At 43.9% G+C, this 27,735-nt stretch overlaps 1 protein-coding gene across 1 annotated transcript in view; it reads right to left on the bottom strand.

The window, feature by feature from the left end:
- Nucleotides 1-9,263: 9,263 nt before the first annotated feature.
- BMP7 (bone morphogenetic protein 7) overlaps nt 9,264-27,735 on the bottom strand; it is a 45,060-nt gene continuing 26,588 nt past the window's right edge. Inside the window, exons 3-7 of the mRNA XM_074157049.1 lie at nt 18,375-18,523; nt 13,402-13,599; nt 11,459-11,535; nt 10,710-10,820; nt 9,264-9,413 (exon numbers count right to left, since the gene is read on the bottom strand). Coding sequence (XP_074013150.1) covers nt 9,264-9,413; nt 10,710-10,820; nt 11,459-11,535; nt 13,402-13,599; nt 18,375-18,523 — 685 coding nt within the window. The remainder of the gene's footprint in view (nt 9,414-10,709; nt 10,821-11,458; nt 11,536-13,401; nt 13,600-18,374; nt 18,524-27,735) is intronic.

The following is a 27,735-nucleotide window of genomic DNA, read 5'->3' as shown; positions in this document are numbered from 1 at the left end:
TTCTCCATGAGGGTGTAACTTGAGGTTAGCCCCACCAGCAGAAATAATCAATTTGATCCACAGAAATCTGTTGTCTGGCACAAGGACAGTGTGCTTATTCCTTTTTTTTTTTTTTTCCCTCTCCCCACTCCCTCTGCTACTTTCTACGCTTTGCTTGAAGCTGCTGTAGGTTTTGAGGCCCTTTTCCAAACCTAGATGGGGGTTCAACTCCCAAGTTCTTAGGGCAATAGTGGAGTTACCTTTCTTTTCTTATTTGTATATACGCACACATATGTATTAGAAACATGTAAACACATATACATATATGGCTGCAAGGGCATCCAAAGCACAGCAGTGGTGAGGACTTGCCAAAATAGGCGAAGAGCTGGAAAAAATCAGGCAGTTCAGGAAGATAGCTTGAAATTAGTGCTGGAAAATAAACATCAGAAAGGCTGGAGCTAGCCCATTTGCAAGTGCTAACAGAACCGTCTGTGTCTGCTCTCCCCCCCGGTGTTGGGTCCTCCTCTCTGCAGCCATCCAGTACAACCAGTGGCTCCTCATTGACCTGTCTTGGATGTCCCCTTGCTTGTTTGTGACCAGTGGAAACCCATGCTATCTGAAATCCCTTCTTTCCTAAACAACGCTGCAAGACTCCTCCTCTAACAGTGTGATCCTTGATGCTGTCGCAATTTTATTAAGGGCCTTAGAGGCTTGGTAGCCTGTGGTCAAGTTTACTGCTTTCCTCACCAGTGAGGGAACTATACCCTGCTGCCATCAAGAAGCAGTGGGAACAGCAAAGCTCATTAATGCCTGCTTTGTTAATGAGAAACAGGAAGTATTACCTTCAGCCTCGGAGCCCTACTTTGAAAAACAGTTGCCCCCATAATAAAGGGGGGCCACTCTGCCACTAGATGCAGGATGCTCTGCTCATGTCATTGTCTAGTAAGTGCTCCTCTGTCGGGACATCAGCAACCCAGGTGTCTTCTTGAAAGCCTGTAGCTTACACAGTTCTTTGGTAGTTTGTACTAAAGGTTTTCATTGTGTCCCAGTAGAAGAGGGATGTTGTGTCTCGCTTACAGTGCGGTAAAGGGCCACAGAATATCTGTCCCGTGCTATTACAAACTGAGTATGGATCCTGTATTTGACTGATCAGCCAGGGACTGCCCTAGATGATGACAATCCTCATGATCTGTTCCAGCTCTCCATTTGCTGAGCATCTTTCAAGGCTATGTAGGTGAATCGTGGTCTTGATTCTTCCCTGGTCTTCTGCCCCTTTTCATAAAGGGAAGAGGGCACATCTGAGGAGACATCAGAGTATGTCTGACACATGGTCTGGAAATGGAGCAAAAGCAACTCCAGTATCCTGCAGCGTTGGCAGAGATGTTTTTCTTTTCATTTTCTGAGAGGTGCTGCAGCAGAAAACCAGATCTGCTTCCTCAAAGACTGTCACTCCCATCTGGAGAACATAATATTTGACCTGCGGGCTTAATTTACTGTCAGTCTCCCATATCTCCCAGGAAGGAGTCTCCATCTCTTTTTAACTTGAGACTGTTACCTCTTGCCCAAACAACAGGTTTCCCAAGAATCATTCTTGAGCCAAATGAGAAACATGAAGTAAATGAATGCAAAATATAATCTTCTTCCTTTTTAACTGATATCAATAAAAAATGCTTTGAAGAGAGAGTGCTTTGCAAGTGCTAATTAATAGGATTGTCACTGCAGCTCCACATTGCCACTGCAGAGGAATCAGGCTGCAAAGTGCAGTGTGTCACTGAAGACACAGGTTTTGCTCTGGTTGTGATTTTTTTTTTTTTTTTTATTGAGCTTCTTGTTCTCAGCTGCTACTAGAAGCAGGAAATCTCTCAAAGCTGGCAAGAGCTGATACGGTTTGTGCTTTGAGTTGGTTATGATTTTCCACCTACTCCTGTGAAGCTGGAGCGATTGCTTCTGAGCAGAAGTCCCTCCAGCAGCTCTCGGAGGGAGCTGGTGCCATTCCCAACTAAAGATTGAAATAATTGTGACTGAGGTGGTGGAGGTTGGGGTAGAGGATACCTCAACTGAGAGCCTAGACTTCATCCTCAAGCACACCAAACTCGTGCAAGTCCTTTATTACATTGTCTCTTCCTTTTCTGTGGACCCTGGTGGAAGAAATTGCAGGACTTGGAGACAGTACAGTGTGGTCCCAATCAAGTGTGTTCTAAGCGCATCGCCACTAGTATGGACTATGAAGAGCTTTGTTTTTTCCTGCAAACCAAAAATACCAACTTTTAAAAAATAAAGTTACATGATCCACTGAAATTCATAACAAAGGACAAATCGAATCCTTCACGCTGTGTAACAGCCATAAATAAAGGCTTTATGGCTGAGAAGTTGTAGGCAATGTTCCAGCAAAATCGGATTTATTCCCTCTCCATCCCCTGCAATATAAATCTCTGGAAATGGGGGTTCTAAGGGCTGTTCTTACACGACGTTAACTGCAGCTTCTTAAACCAGACTCCCTGCCAGTATTTACAGTTCACGTTCTGTGCATGGTATGTGTGTATATAACTGCACCAGCTTTTACAGTTGATTTCTCAGTAGTCATGTGAAACCAAAACAACTGATGGGCTGAACTTGGAGTCACTTGTGCATTTCTCTAATTTAAAAATAAAATAAAAAAGTCTGCCTTGCTGTTGGGAAAAAGACGTCTTCATTAAAGTTGCTCCAAGTCAATGGTGGCCCAACCTCTGTGAGTGTCATGTTCCTTCTCCCCAAAACCACTGGTTGGGTTTCCAAGGGAACCCTGCAAGATGGATTTCAACACACCATTGTGCAGTTGCAAAGTGAGTAGCTGCGTGCTTTCTTCTTGAAAATGCCTGGCCATACTTCTTACTGTCCGCTCCAAAACTTAGCCCTGAGCTTTCATTAAATATGTCCTTGGAGTAATTAACCAAGTCCTAAAACTGCAGTCTAGCCAGGTCATTCCCTGTCAAGGATGAACAACTCAATTCAGTGGATTTGAGAGAGAGACTCTAGCTTCAGGATCCAAATATAGGTCACTAGTGGCAGTAGATCACTGTGAGAAATTAATAAACACATCAGAAGCAACACTCTTCATGTATCAGTTTTGGATCAGCCGAGTATGTTGGTTTGTGCTCCTTTCTGCTATGCTTAGTATATTGTCAAAGACAGGAGCTAAAATGAGGAATTTGTTCTCATTAAGCAAGTGCCCAAATTTTTTTTTTTTTTTAAGGGGCTGACCAGTACTTCTGCCCAAGGCGGATGGATGTAGAGCCATCGACCTCTCTGCTCAGTATAAACACTGAACAAAATGGCTTAAATTGTTGGGACCTGAGAAATGATATCTTTGAGCTCTGACCCTTCATAACCAAGTCCAGACACTGAATGTCTCTGCTTCCACATATTTTATATGAAGCACCTGACACAGCAGCAACAAATAACATGGGAATAAATCCAGCAGCCTGCAACAGTTTGCCTTCATTAGCCAAGCCAAAGGTCACCTTGCTGGTGTCACCATTAGTGTCTGGCCACTACCAGGGCCATTGCTTGCTCTAGACCTTAGAGTCTCTTAGCAGAGAGATCATGAGATCATATAAGGGAGGGGAAGGTGGGGAGCCAGGTCGAAAGGCTCCCAGCGCTTCTGTGGGGCTTCTTGTACCCCACGACCACAGTGACATCACAAACCTGTATGTGCTGCTTTGGAAACTTAGCCTAAACCTGAAGTTCTGGGCTTGAGCTACAGGTGCTGCCACTCTAAAGCACAACAGATATGCTGAGGTCCTGGCATCCCCCCTTCTTAAGAGCTGCTGAAAGTAAGACCATTAGCTCAAGGTTACCAGCAGCACAGAGCTGCTAACTCAGGAGTCGCTTCAGCTTCCCGTTCAGGAAGGGTAAGTGCATGTTTTTAATTATGGGCAAGCCCACGGACATTGCAGTGAATACAGCCACTCGCCCCCTCCCAATTCCAGGCACAAACGCTCCGTTCCCCAAATTACTGCTGACTGGCCTGGGATTGCGTTTTATTGCAGACAAGCAAGCCAATTCTTTGAGGGTGAGGTTAATTCAAGCAGCCCCATGTCGAGCCTTATCCTGCAAATGGTTAAAGGCTTACCCACGCCTGCAAAAACTAGTCAAGTGCAAAGCTATCTTCTGAAGGGTTGGTGGGACTGAGGCTGTAGCCCCCTTTTCTCCCTTGGGGGGGGGGGGGGGGGGGGGAAATGTGGAGTTGATGAATTTGACTATGACTTGTCCTGTTTTCCTTTTAAATGTAAAACCAAACTCAAGCTGTCTAAAGATTGTGCTGTCTTCGTTTATGGAATTAATTCAAACATCAGTATTCTATTAATTGGAGAAAACAGCAGATTTGTCCCAAAGTGGCAAACCTCACCATAGCAAAATAACTCTCAAAACATTAAATTAAAAAGTATGCTCCTACTGCCTGGTCAGCCAACAGGCCCTAGGAAAACCAGCATAGAACCATGCTATATGGAAAACCACACTAGAAAAGAAATCAGTGCATTAAATGTCTGTTATCCAAAACTTCTGATCTTTCTTAGCTGCTGATTTAGGAATACAAATTCTATTGCATTAAGCAGAAAAAGGGAATAGAGATTTTTATTTAAAACAGAGTATCTCAAAGTGGCTATAATAACCCATTTGTCTTGCTTTTGTACTTGGGTAATGAATGACTGTAGTATAAAGTGCGCCTAGTTTTTGCCTCAAGGTCTTGTCAATCATTACCTGATAAATAAAAACTTCAAACAGACTCCTTTTAGCTTAATTGGGCAGAATTTCTCTCCAAAGGAACAGCTGAACACAGAGCATAACATATTTGTGGCAGCAATGGAAGTCGGCAAGCAGGGTCTTTGGATGGAAACATAGACCAGAGTTCAGAAAAATTCTGAACTCAAAAGATGAGTCTTTTTGGTGTTACTTACGCAGAAAGTGTCGGTTCGTCTTGCAGGCAGAGCTGAAAGGATTGAACAGAGCAGCTGAGGATATCCCGTGGTCCTTGGCAACGCCACTGAGCTGTGCTTGTGTGAGCTCTGCTCTCCCTCTCTGGTTTTGGGCTTTACAGCTGACACTTCCATAAAAATCAGAAATCTTAAAATTACACTAAGGCTTACTTAAATCATTATCTTTTATTATACGAATGTTGGCAGCAACGGAGGCAGTTTCCTGCATAGGGACAAAAGGATCCTATTGTCAGTACTGGAACAGATCTAAAATAGCTCAATTAAGCAAACACAACATCCTCAAAGTTTGGCCTGAAAGGAAGTTAAAATAGCTGATCTATAAAATGTTTTAAATGTGCTTTAAAATGTCATTACTCAGATAAATCTAGCCGTTTTGAAGCTGGTTCACTAGTTTTATGGCCCTGCCAGTTCATGGCAGCACACGTATTCGCGTCAAGAGTTCTTGTTCCAGAACAGTAGATGAGGAGACAAAGCCACAGTAGCTCTGAGGACCGAGGGGAGCTGCAACCAGCTCGGGAATGGAGTTTTGGCTCCCAGGCTGGGAAAGCTGCTACAAAGCACATCCAGCAAGTTGTGTGTCTTTGTGGCAGAGCTGGAAACCAACCGATATTTCATGATATAAGGCTAGACGTGTTGAAGTTAGTGGTAAAGCTTCTGTTGGCGGCAAGACTGGCATTGTAAACCAGGATTATTTTCCTTTTATTTCATTCCTTTTTTTCCCCTCCCCTTGCTGGAACCACCTCCCCACTTTACGCTGGGTCTAAATGCAGAGAATTGGGACCATACTGAGAAATATCAGAGGATCCTCCTGAAGTTAGTCTGGGCATACAAAAGCCAAGTAGGCATGAGTTTAGGCCAATAAAGGTCTTTCCACTGATGCTTTGCTGGACTTCAGATTAGCCCACAAAGCAAATTTACTTATGAACTTATAATCGCTTGTGAAAGATGATAGTTTAACTGCAAAATGATGATGATTTAAGCCTCTGGATCAGCAAATACATCTACATAAACTGGCACAACTCTGCTCACAGTTCAAAGTAAACAAGAACCCCAAAATTGCTGTTATGCCCTGAAGATACAATGTTTAGTTAATACAGGGATTTAGACCTTTTTTTTTTTCTTCAGCTGCCTCCATAGCAATGCGGTGTGGTATCCACAGTAGGAAACCTCATGCCAGCAGCATCTCTGAAATATGCTAAAACAATCTAAATTAGAAAATGTCAGCTTCTTGGCTGATGTTCCTTTGGAGTTCCTTTTTTCCTTTCTTGTGCCTCTATAATTTTATTGGGATGACTAAATCTCTGAACTATGTTAGCAGTAAACAGAACTAATTTACCCCCTGCTGCTTTGAAACAGCTGCTGACAGCTGCACTATAATTCAATCATGGATCTTTGCAGTGCAGTCTACAAAACATATTCAATTTTTTTTGTGTGTTCTTCCCTCTCTGTTGTATTTGGACTGAAGGAGTCGCACCAAATAGCGATGTGCTGATTTTGCATGGGCATAGAGATTGATCTACATGAAAACAGAGGCTCAAGATGAACTATTGCACAGCCAGAAAGGTTCTTTGAATATAGGGAGAATAACCACACAGATACACAATGTTGTTGGGATATCTTTTGTAAAGTTGCAAAGATTTATTTTACTAGTTTGTACAAAAGGCTTCTGACAACTGCTCTATGAAAAGAACCGGAAACGTGTATGCATTTTTGCCAACTGTTAATAAATATCTTCTTAAATAAGGAAACAAATGTGTTTAGGAACCGAGAATCATTTTTCCTGGATGTGATTGAAAAGGAATTCAGAGATGGAAATAAATAATTCTTCTTCCGCTTGTGACAACTATTTACATAAAAATGTACAAACAGTGAAGCTGATGTTGAGCCTAGCAACAGAAATCCTGTTAGTATGTCTAAAAAAAAAAAACCAACCCTAAACAAAACAGAAACAATCCCCACATAATACTTAATATATGAATCCTATACAGCAAGATACTGTGGTCCAAGTTAAAAATGCAATACACCAACGCAGTGACCACCAACACTGAAACACCTGCAAGAAAAACTAATCCTTGACTACTAAATAGTGGAAGTTTAGGTGTGACTAGCTTTTAACTTTCTAGGCAGCACCTTCGCTTCCTTTAGAAGGTTTGCAGAAGCACTGGTGTATGTACGTATACGATGTCAAAAGACACTTCCAATCTGTGTGATTTCAGTGCCTCACTCTAAATAAGAGATGCACTGAGGGCAGTCTTGGCTGTTTGTCGTAGATGGTCCTGTCTGCAGGCTCCAGGGAGAGGTGGTCTTTTGGATCCAGCTGTTGTCCTGCCCTTTGGCTGGCTGTAACTACTTGGTCAAAGTCTCACCTTGGGGCAGTTGGGAAGTTTGCTGGAGTCACACCTGCAGAGTGTGCTGTGGCCAGGCTGGTCCTGTGGGTGTTTGAGTCACCTGGGTTGGAAACTGGGCACATCTGGCGACGTGGCAACTGCACACCGAGGCCCCGGTCCAACACCTACCAATGTCATGGAGAGACTGCCACTTTCCCTAATCCTGCTACTGGGAAAACACCAATTGACTTAAATGAGATTAGAATTAGACCATCAGAAACAAGTTTCCAATTTATTTCATAGACCGTGAATTTTTTTTTCTTTTGCTTATTTTTAAAGCAAGGCATCTGGTCTGGATTTGATTGGTGATTTAAAGAAAGAAGAGCAGTGACTGATTTCCAGAATCGGGCGGTTGTGTTCATTTATCTTCTTTCTCTGACTCTCCTCTAAGGCAAGACATGGAGCCAAGTCCCCTCTGCGGCTGCATCGCCCTGTCTGCTCGCTGCGCAGCGAGAACCATCTCCAGGGATTTATTACGTTCTGGACCAGTCTGTTGGAGGTTTAGGTTTTTGAAGTTTGGAGATTTAGAGCTGGGTGTGCTGAGGACCTGGTGGTTTAGGGGGCAGAGTTTTCTTTTTTTATCTCCTTGGTGAAATTAAGGCCAATCCTAGTTTTCTAATCGCAAGGTATGCCAAAGTGTGGAATCAGTTTGTGATTGGTTACTGCTACTTTGTATTCTTTTTCACAACACCTTTAATTGAGTTTTAATTACATTAAGTGATGTTTGTGTAACCTGTGACTTTGAAAGAAGGTAAAAAAAGAAGCCTTCAGGGGACGTTTTCTTGCTCCTGGTTCCAGCTTGTTGCCGTGGCTCTTGAAAGGGAATTGTTTTCTAAATTTTTTTTTTTAAAAGGTGAAGCCAATAATAGAGCTGGGGTTTTATCGTACACACTGGCTCTGGGCAGTAAGGTTTCCTAGCTTGTTTCTAGCTGAATCTGTGTGGTGCTGGGTCCCAGCTTACAGCACCTTCGGCCCTTGAACCTCCACAATTTTGCAAAAGCGTTGGAACTTGTTCTGTCAGTGAAGTCAATGGACATTTTCCAAACAGGAGCAGGATCTTTAGCTGGCACTTTCACAACTCCGTAACTGCTTAGGATACCCAGCTAGACATTCGGTATAATTCTTGTTTCTTAACATTCTGCTGCTTTCTTGTTTCAAGTTCATAGCAAATTCAAATTCTTTCTGGTTGCTAGAGGAAATTTCTTTCCCTGTTGACAAAAAAATATACCCAAAAATTCTTGCTCTTTGGAAGTATTTTCTTTAGTTATTTTGCTTGCCAATCAGAAAGTTCTTTTTTTTCCCCTTAGACTAATCTGTCCTTTGAATTTGTGTCAATCCAGATACAGCTTTTGCTACTGTAGTTTAAAACTGGAAGTTGGATGTAATTGGTCTTTGCTTTTGCTTATGAAATTGAAGCAAACAGAGGGATGGAGGTAATAACTCTCTAACAAAATACCTGTTCACTCCAGGTATATTTTGTTTACTTATTTTATTGCAAACTGTATTACAGGAACTACACATGCTTATTAGACACAGCACATTCTCACCTTGGATAGATTATTAATTTTTTAACTCACAATCAGCACTAGTGAGTTTGCAATCTTCGGAAAGACTCATTTGCAAAAGTATGTATCGTAGGAGCCAATTTTGTAGGCAGATTTGGTTTTACATGGTTTCTCTGGCTTGTTTCAGTTTACAAGCTCATTGTCTGTAATAAACTAAAACAAAATGTGTTCAAATGCCACTTAGATCCAGAAACTGTTCCATTGTCTGAACTTTCAGAAGCCTGGTCCTAAAAACCGTTTGGGATTTTTTTTTTTTTAACCCCATTGCCGGAGTGCTAACCTTTTCCCCTCCCCCACACAGCCGTACAAAACCACTCTTTACAAATAACTTCTTTTTTCTTGTCTTTCCTACTAATCTAATGACAGCCACATGCTCGTACCACCATGTTCCTGTATTTTTTTAAGATAACGTTGGAGCTGTCATCAAAATAGAGCACTGAGATGGCATTGAGTTGCGTAGGAGCACAGCAGGGTTTCGGCACAGTCTCTGGGTTTATAAAGTGAACCTGGGGAATGAAAGTAGATGCATGTTAAGATTTACTTTTCCCCTTTCCTCCCCCATATTTTTCTTTCCCAGGCAACCTTCTGTCTGGCCCATGCACTCACTCAGACATGTTTTGAACACCTGGCTTTGTGTACAAATGTCTTGAGATGTCCCCTGCGTGTACAGAGTGTGACGCACGCACCCAAGTCAGATCTCCTTGGAAATCTTTCAGTGAAGCAGGTTTTCATTAGAAAATCCCCATTTGTCAGAGCAGCCAGTGTTCTGCAGAAGTGTACCAGTTACGATAAACTCTGTGGGACACACAGGTGAGGTTTTGTGAGAAATCCCATCAGCTCTGGGTGGGGGGCCCCCGTCCCTGAGACCCAGCTGGGGCCAAGGGCTCTGGGTCCCTTGTGCTCCCTGCTGCGGGACCTCTGAGGAGGAGAGCAAGGGAAAAAGCAATTTACCGGGAGAAAAACATGTAGATATTTATTCCTTTGGAAATGTAGATGCTTCTAGTTTCCTTAATGCTTTTTGCAGCGTTGTCCTTGGAGATGCACAGGACATGGGATGTAGGTGAAAAGATGGAGTGAGCATCCTCGTGTCCTGCCAATGTGCGCAGGGGCTGAGGCTGTTGAGCTGGACCTGAGCTGGCTAAGGGAGGGCCTCCGGGCAGGTCAGCTGGGGGTGCTGCACAGCCAGGCTACTGGGGAGCGGCGTGTCTTCTGGTCCATGCCAAGAGCTGGGGTGCATTGGCTTTGGTGACAGAGCTGGGGCTGGGCTGTCCCCAGCCAACAGTCCCCCTGAGCAGAGGCTCTGTGTCATGAGGACACGCCAGCTCAGGGCTCCCATCTGGATATCTTTGCACAATTTCATAACACAAATACACCCACAGAGCAGCTGGGCTCTGTAATTTTGAGATTAGCTGACCCCTTCCTCAGTCTGCCCCCAAATCCCCTTTTGGTGGCAGCCTACAGTGGATCCATACAGAGTTTTTCCAAGAGATGCTGATAGTGGGTCTCGCACCCTGCTCTTCCCTTCCCATGTGGTGGGACTGTGCCACCATTAAGATGTCTATCACAGGGCCCTTTGAAACTACAGAGAGCATGTCAATGCTTGCAGCAAAGGCAGGGTAATTCCTAGCCAACTATTAATTCAGGCCACTTGGTGAGACATGTTTAGCCAGATGCTGCAGGCATCTTAATGAGCTAACACAGACCTTCCTTCTCTTGTTAGCTTAGAGACTTTTTTGTGTAGAAACTTACTTCTGAGTAGCACCTATCAGAAATAACTCTACTAGGAGCTACAGTGCACCTACCAGTGTCTGTACAATGGCATGATTTGTAGCATTCATGTATGAATTCAACGGGAAAGCACATTCTCCTTCACAGTAATAGGCAGCATAGCCCTCTGGAGCGATGATCCAGTCCTTGAGTAAATTGAAGATGTTAGATTGTGGAGAAAGACAGAAATAGGTGCAGTGAAACAAAAAGTAGAAAATCTAACAATTCGTATGTCTTTATATGTATACATATGTATGTATATGTACATACAATTACAGTAGCCTGCAAAATAAACATCTGGCTTCTTTAATGCTATCTTATACACCTCATAAGCGACTGCTTTTCCTGGAGGGATGTATCCCACTTTGCAAACATGCCCATAATGCAGCTGGGTTTAGTTTATCCATTCAGCAGCATCCTCCCAGCTGTCCACAAGGATCACTTCAGCCATGGCTGAAATGCAGGTACAAGCTTTCAGAAATGACAATGCCTTAACCAAGTCTAAAAGAATTGACAGATGAAAATGGAGATCCGTGTGCGCCTTTAGCGCTGCCAGAGAGAATTCAGGACTTAAGCGTGTTGAGTTTCTAGCCAGTCTCACACTAAATATGTGTATATCCTAACTTTGCAGAAGCACTTCTTCAGCGTGGTAAAGGCAGTACGCAATTTTCCTCCCCCCGGGATAAAAAAAACATCAGGTTATTAGCTTGTTCTTACTATTGCAGCTCAGTAAGTGATATGCAAAGGCACCCCAGCTCACCGCCCGGCCACACACAGCCCTTACCTGCCACCCCAGGTCCCTGAAGCTGACGTAGAGCTCGTGCTTCTTGCAGGCTTGTCGCTGGTCGCTGCTGCTGTTCTCTGCAGGGGGAACAGGGGTCGGTCAGGCTGGGCTGACCCAGCACCCACAGCCCCCAGCAACACCCCAACAGGGAGTGAGGCATCACTGTTCACCTGTTGCACACGTGGCGCTTTTTTTTTTTTAAAACATTTTCAGTTTTAGCCATAAAATAACGGCTGGGTTCAATACATATGAAAAGCCCCTCTGGCCTTTTGTGCAAATCCAAAAACGGCCTGGAAAAGTAGCTTCTTTTTTTTTCTTTTTTTTTCCCTGGGCTTCCTCTGACCTCATATTAGCAAAAAGCAGATCTCTTTGATTATTGCCTACTATATAAAATGAGAACCTGTGAAAGGAGTGATAGGGAAAGGCACCATTTACCGATTTTCCGAATTTCTAAATGTCTTTGAATCGCTTGTGTTACTGGTGATAGTTGCACCTTCAGGTCTATAAAGGCAACGTATGACACTAAGATAATGTGGAGTCTGTTCTTCTGTCCTGTGCAGCTGGATCCAGATTACAGACTTCTCACATCGGTTGACAGTGCTGAAGCCAGAGTAGAGCATGGGTCTGAACTGTAGATCTGAACAACTGTGACTATCAGTGCAGTTTTAAAGTTGTGTCCATCCTGGACGTAGAGCCTGAGCCAGAGACCCAAGTAGAAGTACTGGAAAATATTTCTACAGCTCTTGTTGGAAATGAGCTCAACATGGGGTCTCCAAGCTGGAAGCAGGACTTGATTGATCAAGCAGGTTACAGGGACTTTTCTAACCTACTCGCAGAAGTAAATTCTTTTGCCCACTACCCATGCTTTAAAAATTGAATTGATATATCAAATAGATCATAAAATGCACACTTAAACTGCAGATCATGTATGCTTGGGGAACTGCAAAAACCCAGAGGTCGGAAGCATGAGCCATGGAAAACCATTTTAAGAAACTCCAGGATTATGGGTGAGAAGTATGGAAATACATATATGTGGGCAGGTCAGAGAGGCCACACCTATCACCACGGCTGCAGAAAAACATCGTTAGCTCTAGGACAGGAATGACCTGATTAAATATTGGGAAGCTGCAACAAGACTAATGGGAGAGAGTTCTCCCGTAGCCTTGCAGGTAACCCCACGCAACCCAAGGGGAGGGCGAGTTGTGTAAGACGATATAGTGCCCTACACTGTCCTTTTCCTTCCACCTCTTGCAAGCTCTCCTTCTGCCCGGTGGGGCGCTCGCAGAAATAGAGCTGGAATTTGCCACTGCCCTCGGCGGAGCTGGCCCCACACTGCGGTTCTTGCTGGGAAGGTCACCAAGTGCCCGTTATTCTGAGGTATCTCGTAATTAAGCCACGTTTCTATTTCAAATGCCTGATGGAATTTTCTTCCATATTAGGAAGCGCAGCTCCCCCCAGAATAGCTGCAGTTATCCTGAGCAACAAATGGGCTTTCCTCTTCCATGCAAATCTTTTGGGACTACTAAACTTTTTTGGGGTTAAACTTAAATCACAAACTCTAAATATCTACAGTGTTTTGATTCGGATCCATTGAAATATATCATTGTTTTGATCACTTACTCATTGGTTTAACATAATTATTTTGCATTTCAAAATGAGAATTTATTTCATGTGGGAGACGAGGAGATTTTCTGGTTAGATTTTTTTTTTAATATTGGATTAAGAAATCCCTTAGTTTAACAGTTTCAAAGAAACATTATTTTTCTAATTTTTTTTTAATAATCCCTAATCCCAAGCAGTTTCAAACCAGCAAGAGAACAGTAGTGGTAGACCAAAGACACAACAAACAGGCTGAGTATGGGAGAAGCCATTCCCATCCAGTGTCAAGTCCAACAGAACATTATCCCACACCCAGAAATACGGACTGGCGGCCCACGCCATACCTGCAATGTTTGACACCCGGAAAGCTTCCTGGTTCTTTGGCGTTTTTGATCGATTCTGGCTCCTTTGCTTCCCTCCCGTGGAGCGAATACTGCGGAGGTGGACCTCGGTGGCTTTGAAGAAGGCTACCGTGAACGGCTGCTTGTTCTGTGGGCCGTGCCTTCCGATGAGACCCGCCAGTTTGGGATTGATGCTTTGCCCTTAATGACAGAAGGGACTGGTAAGAGGGTCAGCAGCACTTTTCATTTTCAGCAGACACAGTAAGGATAAGGAGGAGGAGAGCTGCTGGCTGGTGAGAGTGATTCCTAGGCATGTCTGTATGCATCAATCCACCAAGGGCCTGGACTTAATCGGCAAAGCTGCTTCAGACAAGAGCAGCCCAGCACAGCTAACTTCATTTTATATCTGCATGTAAAAGTTACATAAAATAGTCCTACATATAATTATTTTACCCTAAGTCCGCTTAGCATTAACTTTTCCTGCATTCTTTAGAGGGGTTTCTTTAAGTTCACCAACCTATAATTTGAAGTGATCCTATAAAAGAAACCATAAAACTTAGCCCATAGGAACACTAAATTCCCACTGGAAGGTTATTAACTTAAAATAAAAATGCCTTATATGAAATGCTGACAGAGTTCCAGATATACTGTAGCCGAGAGAAATAAATAGTTCAGATATTTAGAGACATTTTCCTTATTGCTGTATCTCAGCATTACTGTACCCGCTAACTTTGTTGCAAAACTGTTGATCACTGTTCATGCTTCCTTCATCCTAGGCTTTTAAAACGATTTGCTTATTAGTGAAAGATGATAAGGTGGATTCTCTGTAGAATTAAGTCAATTATTTACAAAAGGAGAAGGTGGTAGCGGGAAATTTAACATTTCTCCCTGCTGCCTCCAAAGGATGTCTGGGTGCTGTTGTGGTGATATCCAGGGGTGATATCCAGGATTATTCTGTTCCAAGCTACTGAGTACTGCTGCTAAGTCAAACTTATGTTAATGGATTTTGCTGTCCTTTTGCTAAGGACAGGGCTGGGCCTTGTCAGCAGCAAAGCAAATATGCCACAGGACGGCTGATGCTTTCCTAGGGAAGCCCAGAAAGGCAGCTAGCTGGGGAGAGCAGGCGAGGGGCTCTACAGTCCGCTGACAAAAATGTCCTTACCTTACTAGTTTCTGACTACCGTGTGAAAAGAAGCTGGTAACCTGAAGTATTGCTGGGTAATGCTTTATAACTGCTGTTTTTAAGATGAGCGAAGTAAATGCCCAGGCTTATAAATCATTGGCTTTATGGAATTATTTCCATCTTGGCTCTTGCACGTGGCCAAAAGATTGGTAAATATGACAGACCCAGAAGAAAAGGGGGCTGTGGTCAAAGCTCGAGGCCAAGAAATGGACTGGACGAGGCTGGAGTCCACTCTCCTTTTTTTTTTTCTAGAAGTGTGCAGCTCGGTGAGTAATTCCCAAGCTGCAGCCCATGGGATTTGCAGAGAGGACAGGCTCAGGGGGTGTTTTCATGGGAGCGTGGCAGCAGGAGGGCTGCCCGGCATGCCCAGGTCCCGTGGCTCGCCATCTGCGGAGCAGTGGTGCCGGGCCCTGCAGACTAGATAAAAAAGCAAAACTAGTCTCAGGCAGGGTACCGGGACAGCTTGGTCAAAAAGAGCAAGTACAAAACCTCATGTACGTAGATTTATATGTGGACACACATCAACAGTTCCTTCACCTTCTGCTTAAGCTCCTTTCCAGAAACTTGTCCAAACAGTTTTCATTTTAAACATTTGAGGCTGAGCCCACAAAGTGCTTAAGCAAGTAGCTAATGCTAAATGTATAAGTAGTTCCACTTGTGCTCAGGCTTTGCCAGATTGAAGCCTTATTTCCTGAAAACAAGCTCAGCTGCAGGAGTTAGAGCTCACTGAATTCTGCTCCTACAGCTTTTCCTGCCCCTTCAAATAAGCCTTTCTGCTTCCCAAAGCTATTTAAACTACCAAAGGCATCTATGGCTGTGGTTTCTCCTGTGTGAATTATTTTCCCTCTACCATGTCTCTAGAGAGTATGTCAGCAGTGTGCAGTGAGGGGACCCAGCCTCATGACGATACGTTTAATGGATTTGCATTAGCACAGTAATAAGTAGCATTTGACCCAGGAATTCCTCATCTAACACCAACATGTCATGTTCAAGACCGGAATGGTAGCAATGTTTCCTCGGGGGTGAGGGAAAGGCATGTAATGCTCTGTATGCAAAGTAGCATATCTCTTTTTAATAAAGCTGGGAAAAATCTGCTTTCTAACTTTCCTGTGCATCCGGAAAGCAGGGTTAAACACAAGGACACGTGTGTAGCCCCCATTAGACAACGATAAACTTCTCCCAAAAGAACTAACGCTGTGCTTTTGAACCAGAGGGCACGGCTTTCTCTGCTTTTATGAAGCTGCTTTTTTAATACTGTCAAAAATGGGATCAGAGCTTGCTGAATGCTTCTGACCCACTCTGGTGTTGCTTTTGCTTGCTGCTTGAGCTGATCCCCGTTTTCTAAGAGTAAACAAATACCCTTTGATTGCACACATTAATAGACTTATTTGGCAAGATCATAAAGAAATACAAAGATCAGTTAAAATAATTTCTTTTGTATTATTTCATCTGGACAGTGCTTGCGATGTCAGAAATTTTTTTACATAGACTGTATTGGCTTCATGGTTAGAGATCTCTATTTGTAATGACAGATACGAAGAAAATATTTTCCTTTTTTTTTTTTTTTTTAATTCACTTAAAGCTCTGGGGATTGCCCAGCATCAAAATCCTGCTGCGTTTGCAGCATATGATTTTCATATGAAGCCCAGGTGTAAAAGCAGCTTTCTTGTTAGCACACACAGTTGGTCTAAATCCAAAATGAGACTTGGGGAGCACGGAAGGACATGTCGTTGCCATTCAAAATAGAAAGAAAATTTCACGTGTATGGTGGAGAACTTTGAGTGCAAAGGTGTGCTGCCGGGTGGGACGTGGTTACAGAAGACAAGCAGACAATCAGCTCCTGTATCTGAGTATTTACTTTTTAAACTCTGCAGTTGGCTCTTCTAACTTTAATGACAGGCTGATTAAAGTATTTTGTTAATCTATTTTGAGAAAGCAGCAAGCCACTTTGTGCATGATTTCAACCCTTTACAGACTCAGCTAGATTTTGCAGGAGTGTAAAAAGAAAGCAGATTCCTAATTTTCATTGGGTTGAATAACAGATGAGAACACACTTATCACTGAACCTAGGGATTTCTGTCTTTGATCGCTCTCTCTGTGACAGATCTGGCTGTATGCTTTTAAGGGTCTGCTCCTGATAGCTCCAGCAGAGCAGACGGAGTTATTCTGTGTGCAATGTTCCAGTATTTCCTTGGATGCCAGCATCCAAGGAAAGTCTCCATTGAAATCTATAACATATTCATAAATTAGCTGCCTTCCTCCTTAATGCTGAAAAATGGGATTGACTTTTTGCTGTAAAATCACTGGGTGAGGATGGGCGAGGAGTGATAAGAAGACACTATCAGTAGACGAGTGTGTGTGATCCTGTAGTATCTGTAGTGTTTAGAGAGATTAAGCCTACTTCCAGCTATTGCTTTTCTGTGGACTCTGGGCTGAGTCTTGAAGGTTTTCCTGTACGTGAACCCCAACTGAATGGATGTGCCATGATTGCGGACACAACTCCTGTACTTCCAAGTATTTCCTTTAGGAGGCAAACTGGAAACTAAAAACAAGGACAAGTGTTTGAAAACGGGTTAAGCTTGTCTTGGATGTTAACTTGCCTTACTGTTTTAGCTTTACAAGTTAAGATTAACTTGTAAATCATGTTGAATTTGAATCTTTGTACAAAGATGGCAAAAGTCATCTGTCATTGGGGTTGGGACTAGGAACTTCCATGGTGAAGCTCCTGCTTTGTATCTGCATTTGGGTTTCTGCATTCACTGATTATTCAGAAAGGGCAGGTTAAAACAAACCCTGTGCACCTCTGTCCGCAGGTCTCTCACGAGTAAAATCTCCCTTTCGTGTACATGATTCTCCACTGGTTGCCTGTTTCAAAACTGCTTTGCACAGTCTCCATGCAAAATACTACTGACTTGAAAAATTCAGTGTTGCATAAAAACCAATAGCAAGTGATACAGATGTATATCTGAAGAATGAAAGTATGTCCTTAGATAACTATATTCAGAGTATTTGGAATGGTCTTGGGCTGGATTTTGCTTAACCTCTCCCGTGGGGCAGCCAGGCAGTTCCAGATGGTCCCAGGTCCTGGGAACCCCCTAGAAGATCCACGGTACTTTGGTTTCCCTGCACAAGTCTCCAAGTAAACATCACAAATCTTAACTTTAAGACAAAGCAATATGGCTTTTTAGTTAAGACCTGGTTAGGAAAATTCCCTGCCTGATTCTAAACACACCCTTTCTGTAGATGTTTCAGAGCCAGGTCTTCCCACCCATTCCCAAACCTCACAGGTTTGTACCATAAGCACGCTGCAGACCTTGGAGTCCAGACCAGCATAACTTTACTAGGCATTTATACTGCCACAAAGGAAATTAAAATGGTCCCTAGCTGTTTTCTGAATTTGAAAGGTCTTTTGTGCCAATTGACAGCAGCCTTCTGCATCACTCAGTTGTGTCTTTTCGCACATCAGAAAGTTTCTTCCTTTCTCCTCGACTGGATGGCACTACCTGCTGATCAGCCAGCAGCATATACATACCTTTATGGGGATGTGTACGTAGCTAATACTGAAATGACTGCAGACAGGTTACCCATCTATTAAAGCATTTGAGCACGTCTTTAACTTGAAATATGTCTATGGATTATTTTTATTATTATTTGCATCTTAGGCAAATTCAGGAAAAACATGCTTAAGAAATCCTATTGAAAGGAAAGAGTACTGAATGCTTAAGGCTTCCCCTGGCTGGGAACTGTACACCCAAAAGGGACTCACTGATTAATGCTGGTGCCTGATACTCACCATCGATGCCTTCCACAGACAGCTGCAGGCCAAGGTTGTGTTGGGGATTCACCACCCAGTGATTACTGGTTGCAGTAATGTCAAACACCAGCCACCCTTCTTCCGCGGCCCAGATTGTTCGAGAGTCAAGCAGGAACAAATCTGAATCCCTGAAAAAAAGAAGCATAACTCCCAGTTACCTGGGCTTTCCACTGGAGTCCATGCACATTCGCAGACATGCTTTAAGCAACACACTTTGTCGGCCCTTCAGCAAAAGGCAGATTATGCTGGAGCAGGGCTGGCACGCTTTCCCCTCTAATCACCTTCAGATGAAGCGCTTTTCTTCCCTTTAAAAAAGGGAGGATGGGTTGAAGCAGAGTTGAGGTGGTTTTGGGTTACTTTGCTGTTAGAGTTAACCTTAGAGCTGCTGATGCAACTTCAGAAAAAACACTTGCCAGGCACAGATTTGCAAATTATTGTTTGCATATGCAAACTTGGTAATTAGGCAGACAATGCTGCTTATTATCCTTTCCATCCATAATTTCCTGACTTTTATGCATAATTGTAGCATTGGTGCAAGTCAGCTGGCACACTGGTATGCATTTATTAACGTAGGTTTAAAAACAAGTTTTTTAAACTTGTTCATCTGAGGTTACAGATAATTGATTGAGGCAATAACCTTTTGCACAGTCACAGGTCTATGTTACTTTGGGTAGCAATTTTCTTTCAATTCACTACTTGAATTTTTAAAGGCCACTGCTGGGTTATTCTGGTTGAAAAACTAATACGAGAAAATGAGAAAGATCAGAACTAGAGAGGATTTCATGCATTTGAAAAGGGTGAAATCATTCTGGATTTACAAAACATTTCCTGGCAAATTTCAGTAAAATGAAAATTTGAGGAAACACAGGTTCTGTAAAGGAAGGAATCTTCTTTTATCAGAAATTAAGAAAGAGAGAAAACTTGGATGGAAATAGTGAAAAAATTGGATAGCGTTTCAGTTTCTCCATTAAAAAAAACATCTTTACAAGAAGAACAAAGAAATACGGTGGAAGTGTCTAGACAAGTCCCTTAAGAGCTGCTTTTGTACTTGCAGTGCACAAACACGATAACTTGTTTAAGTGTAATTATATCCTTTTGAATGAAGAAATATCCTTGGAAAACCCTTTAATCATGTCCTCAAAGCTTAAAGAAGGCCTTATTAATTTTGTCACTATTGATTTGACAGTGCAAATATATATATTTAACTTAGTTTACACAGTGCCTCTTCTTTGCACGAAATATCAAGTGATCAAAAATGAATCTGAGAAGTGCTGTCGGCATAGAGTCTTTTGTCTCGTAGCTTTTAGTGATTCTTTTCTCTGTGAGATACCAGGAAATTAGAGGCTTTTGTCCCACACAGCTGACTCAAAGCAGAAATGGAGTTTTATTGCAATGTTTTTACTATCTAGCTTTCCTTTCAACCTTTGTGGGCCAGGGCGTATGAGAGATGATGGCTTTCCTCTGTGAGCTATTGGATGTCACCGCCTCTGGCTCTGTGCTGGCTTCCATGAAATTAAACGTTTGAAATTAGTTCCTGCAGAGCACATGAGCCCATCGCCCAGCGTGTGTAAGAGGAGGATTCTGTCGTTTCCTTACCAAAGCACGATACCTCTAGATACCACACCGCTGAGTACATAGATCGAGCCAGTGCTGCTGAGGGTGCAATTAGTGCCGCATGTGGTGGCCTGAGGGAAAGCAGTGGCTTTCTGTGTCAGCTCTATTCAGAAGGAAGAGGCAAGGTTTGATGCTTGCGAGAGATGTTTTGCGGGCGTGGGATTATAACAATTTTAATTCCTCCCTTTGCCAAACATGTTCCTGCTACGGAGAAAGGCATGGGAGAGGGAGTTTTCCTTTCTTTTAAACAAAGTTTTGATTTGTGGAAGAAGCCCTACATCAGAATTAAACTTGCTAATGCATAGGGGATCCGATGGGGGAGTATTTTGGTGGATGTTTGGGCAGCCAAAGTGGGTGGCTCAGGAAGGGGCCATGGGACAGCGATGGAGAGCCCCAACCCAGGTGTTGGGAGCTGCTCTCTGGAGCTCAGTCAGCTTTGCTGGGTGCACCTAGGGCAACTGAAGATAAATAGTGTGGATAACCCCCTCCTTCCACGTACACAAGTTACAGGAATGTCAGATGCTTGAACCCTAACTGGGGGACAAATTTCCTGGGGTTTCATCCCCACCCAGAAGCAATGGCCCTGTTCCCACTGTGCATGACGCAGCTGCATGGACACCTCCCGCCCTTCCCTGTTTACAACACACTGAACAAAACGCATCCCAGAGGAGCTGGGGACGAGGGAGTAGTACGGATTGGCCCGTTCCAATGGCTGAGTCCAAGTTTCCAGAAGTAAAGGGTTTTTATATTCACATACTGCATCATTTAAGCATGGCCCCTGACTGGAACTCATGATTCACACAAGGTTTAGTTAATAGGGACTTGGCCTGCTTGGTTTTTCTCCCTTGTAGTTTGCAGGTTGAAGATAATAGCAATAATGATAACTTTTTTTGTTTTTAGCTACTGCTCAACTGCAGTATTATTACTCAGAAAAACCAGCCTTTAAGCTTCCCATGCTGACATGATGCAATCAGGGTAACCAGACAACATGAAGCATCAAGTACCAGGGTGAGTCAGTCTGGGAAATTGTATAATGCATTTGTTTTCCTGTAGTTACAGCAGCAATGTGCAAACAATAGGCCTGGAGGGGAAGCCTGAAGTGAGAGATCAAAGGGACCCACTGAAGGGAAATGTCCTTCCCACACACACTTGGAACATTTGGACCCAAAAAGGCCCCATGTCAGATGCTCTGGAGAAGTTCAAGCACTCCTGGATTAGCGCTTTCCACTCTGGCCCACCAGCAGCAGCCAGGGATGCAAAACCTGACTGGTGTTGCAAGCAGAGGTTCCCGAGGTTGTAGCGCCTGTTCCAATGGAAAAAAACCCTCTTGTTCTTTTAAAAAGAACAACTCCCTTTAAGTTAAATGCCCTGTTCTCCAAAGACTTATGGCAAACAGCGTTAAATCACTAGCAAATAGACAGCAAGCCCTTTAGACATCATTGTTGGACAAGACATAATAAACATGGCAAAGGAATGTTACTCTGCTTAGACTTAAACAAAATTTCCTCTGAGGGCTCCTGTCTAATGAGTTGTCATATAAGATAGCGGTAGTTAAGTCTAACTTATGTGGCTGGTTTGGGGTTTAGGTTTGAGATAAAGATCTAAGCACGAAGGGAAAAGGTTTCTGGTGCACATCTCGCCCGCTGGTATCTTACCTACCAACTGTACGCATATTTAGAGCATTCTTGGAGCAATAAGAATAATGGTTCTGCAACCAGGAGGCAGAAAAGCACTTTGGCTCCTTGGCCCTGCATTCAGTCCCTTCATTTGAGAACTTTGGAGCACGTGAAAAACTGTACTGAACCTCCTACGGGACCAAGAGATAGGAAAAGGCACATGATCCTCGTTTTACAGAAAATTAAGCTGGGACATGGAAATGTTAATGTCTAGATTAGAGTTACATAAATGATGAAGTCTGGATCCAGACCACAAGTATGTTTTGTTGAGACCACATCAAAATGGCTCAGCGTTCAAAGTACTTGCATCAGCGGGAGTGTCAAAGCTTTTAGCCATGATAAAACTCGGGGCTTTCAGCTCAATTTTCTCAAGCATTGGGCTGTGGATGGAGCCTAAGATGAAGAAAGGAGGTTGGCACTTGTCTGCTGATCGCTTTGGTAGTGTCTGGTGCTGGATTCCAGAAAGGAGAGGCACCTCCTGTCAGAAACACTCCCAAAAATTTGTCTACAGGTCATATAACTGCTGTGTGGTCTATGAAATTTCCTTAGTAAACTTGGTGTTTTCTGGAATCGAGGGTGAATAACGAGTGTTGCAAAGTGAGGGTGGCCAGGGAGGATGCATGTGAGATCGTGTCTGGAAAGCAGCTGGAGTTATGGAGGTGGAAGGGCTGAAGCTGCCAAAGGGCTGTGGAGAGCTGGTGGCATGAGTGGGGTAAGAAAAGAAAATCACAGGCGATTAGTGGAAGAGGAAAGGACTGAAAGAAGAAATTAAGGGAGACAAAATATAGAAGAGGCAAATAAAGAGCATCCTGAAAGGAAACAGGGAGGAAGAGAATTGCTGCTTTGCAACATGGTAATTCTAAAATGAGAAAAAGGATTAACAGCCATGAAGCTTCATGAAAATAATATGTATGGGCTCTTTGCCTTTTGCTGGGGTATTTTTTCAGCCTCTTTGGTTTGTGGCCATAAGTGTTAGCAGTGTATCCAAAAATTAGAAGTGCAGCATCTCTCCTAATTGCCTGTCTTGGTGAGTTGGTGCATGAGGAAGAACATGGACTAGAAAGAGAGACCCAGTGAAAATATGAGAGCTGGCAATTCTGCAATAGCAAGAGAGAACAGGAAATGAAACTCTGCCATTGTGTACTATAATGCTATATAAGGTCCACACTGCTCCAGGGTACCCTCTTTGCAAACAGCACCTGCTTTTGCGTCTGTTTTCTTCACACGCTTTCCCCATCCCCCTCATCAGCCCTGTTATTTCAAGCTGCTGTTTGACAAGTGGTAGTAAAACACTAATGAGCACTTCCAAATGGGATATAAATACATGGGAAGAGGACAGGCAGTGGAGGAGAAGGTAACTCCCAGCAGCTTTCATTACATTGCAAGATGAGCTGGTTTCTGTGACGTGCTGGACTCTGGGTTGGGGCAGACTTGGAGCCCTGGCTCACCTGGCCCAGCCCAGGGCCACCACCAGCAGGTGCTGCTGTCCCCTGCCTGTGCTCAGGTGATCACCAGCTCAAAGAGCACACCAAGGCTGCCCGACACCTGCATCGCTCTCATCCTGACCTGCTAGCTTGAGGAATTGCTGATCTAGCAGTGTTTTAAACCATAACCAGACTGTGACATCTTCCAACAGACTTGCGATTCGTTGCTTTACAAGTGGGTCGATCCTCCTGCTTCTGTTTGAAAGTGGGAAACACCTGAGGCACAGATATCTTAAATGTCTTACTGACTCGGCATCTAAACCCCAGCCATCAAGCCAGGAGCATAATCCTGTCCTCTTGACTGGTATTCTAACCCTGGAGGGGCTGTTTGGGTCACAGGCATGGTGAGAGACAACAAGTTTACTAACAGGCAGCCCAGGGATGGAGCTGGCATAGGGGAACAGGGGCAATTCACATCCAGGTTGGAGGAGGTGGAGGGAGGAGAAGGCAGAAAGGGCATCCTGGGAGGGTGAGAGGAGATCTGGGGTTAGAAGACATCTGTTTGGATTAAAAAACTGCAGTATCCAGATTCCGGTTTGCTTGGTGTCATTGCTTAAAGTCGGCTGCAGCTGTCCAAAGACAAGCTTAGGAAAATATTTTTCAGACTTTCCTACTTTGAGAGGGCCCCAGGATCTCCCTGGGCCTCTCCCTGGCACGTTTGCAACACCCTCTGTACACAGACCTGATGCAGCCCTCCTCCCACACCTTCCCTTCCCGCGCCCGGGATCCCCTGCTTCTCCTTCCCTCTCCCTCCCTGAGCTCCTGGCCAAAGGCAACCTGGGGTTTCCTCCAGGTGAAGGGGTGGCCACAGCAGGAATACAGTTTGCTGGAGGTGGTTTCCAAGGACTGGTCTGAAAACTGGCTGTGCTGGTAGTGGAACAGACCCGTGTAAGTTTTGTTGAATCTTAGGAGAAATTACATTCACTTTAAAATTTCAGCAGATTCTTAATTTTGTTTTGTGTGTCTCTGGTAGTCTCCTTCCCTTTCCTACCTGGTGTTTGAGAAGGGTAAGATCAAGGTTTCAAAGACTGATTAGAAGTAGCAATGGGAGTTTGTTACACAGACATGGAACACGTTTCCTAAATACAAAGCCACTTGTAAGAGCAGTGCTGAGAGAAATGAGGTTATATACATATCTCTGACACTTTAAATACTTTAAGCTGCTTCTGTTTAGCATTGAATCCCTGTTCGTTAGTGCATCGTTTAGCTGAGCAAGAGCCCACTGGGGTATACAAAATGCCTCCTGCAGCTCCCGGAGTGCCTGTGAAGGGTTGTGCCTTGCTAAGTGAGTTCAGGATCTGTCGGAGGTTTTTGCAGGCTGCAGTGGCTTTTAGGAATGTTCTGAACCAGATAACTAGATGCAGCTCTGTTCTTGGAGAGCTACAGGGTTTCCACACTAAAGTTCCCTTGCTACTGTGCTCAAGAGCATATAGGGATGAGTACAGTTATCAAATGACTTGCAGATAAGTCACCAAAAGAAATATCAGAGCTACTGTCAGTTCCTTTGTAGATGCTGTTAGTACTCGCAGATACTGTCATGGTGCTGGGGCACAAAGTTAAAACAAACTATATCCTTCTTTGCTGCTCCATCCCTAGAACGATCCCACTAGTACTTCAAAAAGCTCCAAAGGGAAGGCACATCTGCTTCGCGGGTTGGGTGGGCCTGAGCCTTTCTTAGTTACTAGAATTACATGTTTCAACCCACAACATGGAAACAGACTCCGATGAACAGGAGAAAGGGGTCTGGAGGGGGGCTCAGGTTTGATCTGGGTGCAGAAGTGGCAGAATTTGAAGCACAAACTAAAGCGTTCCAGCTGCAAGTCAAACCCAGGAATGCATCTCGCAAGATCTTATTTTTCTGTAGGGCTCGTAACATGAGCATTCAAATCATTCACTGCCTTTGAAGCCTGTGAAATCCATAATGGCCACAAAGTGAACATGTAGCAACTACATTTCAATTACCAAAGGCTGGTCAAGTACCTGGCTTTATTCTCTCCAGTAACAAAACTCCCATCGACTTCAAAGGGGTTGGGATTTACTCCACAGTGCAAATGCTGGGTCCAATGAAATCGGAGATGTAACTCTGGGAGGAGGTATTTTAGCTGCTGGAGGTGCAGACAGATGGGCAGGATCGAGCTCTGATGCTGAGGGAAGCTGTACAGTCTACTTTTTTTCTGCAGCTTCACGTTAATAAATTGAGGATGATATCCCAACTGATAATCTGACCCAGAACTGCATGGGTGCTTTTCCTTTTTTAATATGCAAGTTCCTGTCAATTGCAATAGGAGTTAGGTATCCAACCTGCTTAGCTGCTGTTAGAAATCCATCTACGTACCTGCGTGTCTCTTCAGTACTTAAGTGCCATTGTTTACAACAATGGAGAGTCTGAGGGTAATGGATATTTCTTTTGCAAAGTAGTTCACGAACTATTTCATTATTCCCCTGTAAAAGTATCAAAGTTCATTTTTCTCAGGCTCATATTCACAAGCTTTATTTTGACGTGTTCCCTGCTCAGGTGCCTGAGATAAATGACCTTCAACACCTTGTAGCCAACCCTGTGCCCTGTGATGTGCGCTCCCTCGTGCTGGAATTGGCTTTGCTTTCCCACAGCACCCAGGAGGGAGGAGACGGAGGCTTGAGCAGCACCCAGCTCCCTGATGGCAACCTTTAGTTCCCACTAGCAGGGTTTGTGACCACAAACAGGGATGTGATGTCCTGCCGCTCAGGACCCTTCTCAAGCCGCTCCTGGCTTTATAAAACTCCCAGGCTTGTGGGTGAGGGAACCATGAAGACCAAACAGAAGTTGGACATGAGTCACCGGACTTTAAGTTATGCGCACAAAAGCTTTGAGACATGTTATATTAGTCAAAACATCAACTGTTTTCACGGTGTTTATGATATTAGGAACATTTTTGTTCATGAATGTACTTGTTTGCTTAAAGTGAATAACTGGTGCTTTGTGCCTAAAGAATGCTGTACGTGCCTTTTTGTAAAGGAGACGTTGAGAAGCTTACCTTGCAATGAATTCATAGATTTGGGAAGGCCAGAAAGAATATTTTATCATTTATTTCTGGTTTCTGTAATATCTTCAGTTTGACAGAGATATAATTTCTATTAGTCAAAGCCCGGAGTGGCATCCCCTCTGCTAGAGAGGACGGAGCTGGGCTCTCATCTTGACTGCCAGGGTGGTTGGGTGTCCGTCTGCCCACGACTGAGCAGGCGGATGGAGGGGAGCTCCCACCCAGTGTTCAAATGTCCGTACTATTGAGGGGCAGGGTTTCAGAAATAGTCTGCTGTGGGTGCAGCTGTTTGTCTGGAAAGACCTATGCCTGTGTCTTTCACCGACAATAAGGTGCAGACAAGAGATGTTGCTGCTTAGATACCTGCCAACCTGTCTGAACTCGTAAAGCAAGTCATTAATTGTTGAACTGCTCGTACTTATGGTTTATTTGAACTGAGGGCACACCATCACACCCTCCAAACTGGAGACTCATCTGAGGTTTAACTGAAAATCAAGCCTTCAGCATATCCAATGGTCTCTTCACCCTTGAAGGAAAAAAATCTCCAGTTAGCCTCAACTTGGGCTTTTCAGCTGATACCGGCCTGGTTTTGTGTCCCTAGAAGCTGTCCCCATACCTGCTGTGCGCTGCTGCGTTATGGGGCAGGGACGATGCTGCAGCTGCCTCTGGAGAGCCCAGCACTGAGCTCCTGTGCCTTGGGTCGCTTAAACAGGAGGTGCCAGGAGAATACCTGGTGTTTCAGCTCCCGAAAGGCAATTCCAGCAGTCTCCTGGGAGATCCCACTGCTCTTCTATCATCATAAGAGCAGAGGGAGAGGGAAAGCCACTTGGGTTTTTGTTGGCCGTTTTACCTGCCGTGCTCTAGGGAGAGGAATCTACAGAGCTAAACGCTAGCAAAGGTTTTCTTGCCTGCGTGGGGGGAAGGCTTTGGCTTTGTTTTGCTCTTGTTGCTAGCAACGTCAGATGGGTCTGACTTTCCAGCCTGCTCAGGATGAGACAAACAGCCAAGGAAGCATCAAAGTGAATGGGTGTTTTTTGATCAACATTGGAGAGAGTTTGTTTTCTTTCTCCACTTGCCCAATGACACACTGACTTGGATGACTGGGCTGTGACAGAGCCGGTTGGAAAATGTCAGTGGAAAAATGCAGAAAAAGAGCAAATATTTTGACAAATGTTAGGGACAATATTTTTACCTTTGGTCAATCCAAACCAACATGAATATTTTTTCAGAACAAACTGTTCAAAACTCACCATTGCCTGTGCCAAAATGTATGCAAAGGGTGAATATGCACGAACACTCATTTTAAAAAAGTGTTCCTGTGGTGAATATGATGCAGTAAAATTGCATCTAATCTTGTAGCTGGAACATCTGTATAATTAGGAAGATTCCTCACCTCTTCCAGTCAGTGGTTCATGTATACGCCTGCCCTTTGCATACGTTTTTTTCCTTTAGCAATAAGAATTTTTGAAGGGGACAGTTTGCAGAAACACTTGCTGCTCCACACATAACCATCCCCAGTGGGTGCCTTGCAGCCCTCTCTAAGCAT

This window comes from Numenius arquata, chromosome 12 (assembly GCF_964106895.1).
Source record: "Numenius arquata chromosome 12, bNumArq3.hap1.1, whole genome shotgun sequence".
NCBI lineage: Eukaryota > Metazoa > Chordata > Aves > Charadriiformes > Scolopacidae > Numenius > Numenius arquata.
The sequence above is the reverse complement of the archived record's forward strand: the minus strand, read 5'-3'. Positions and strand labels throughout refer to the sequence as shown.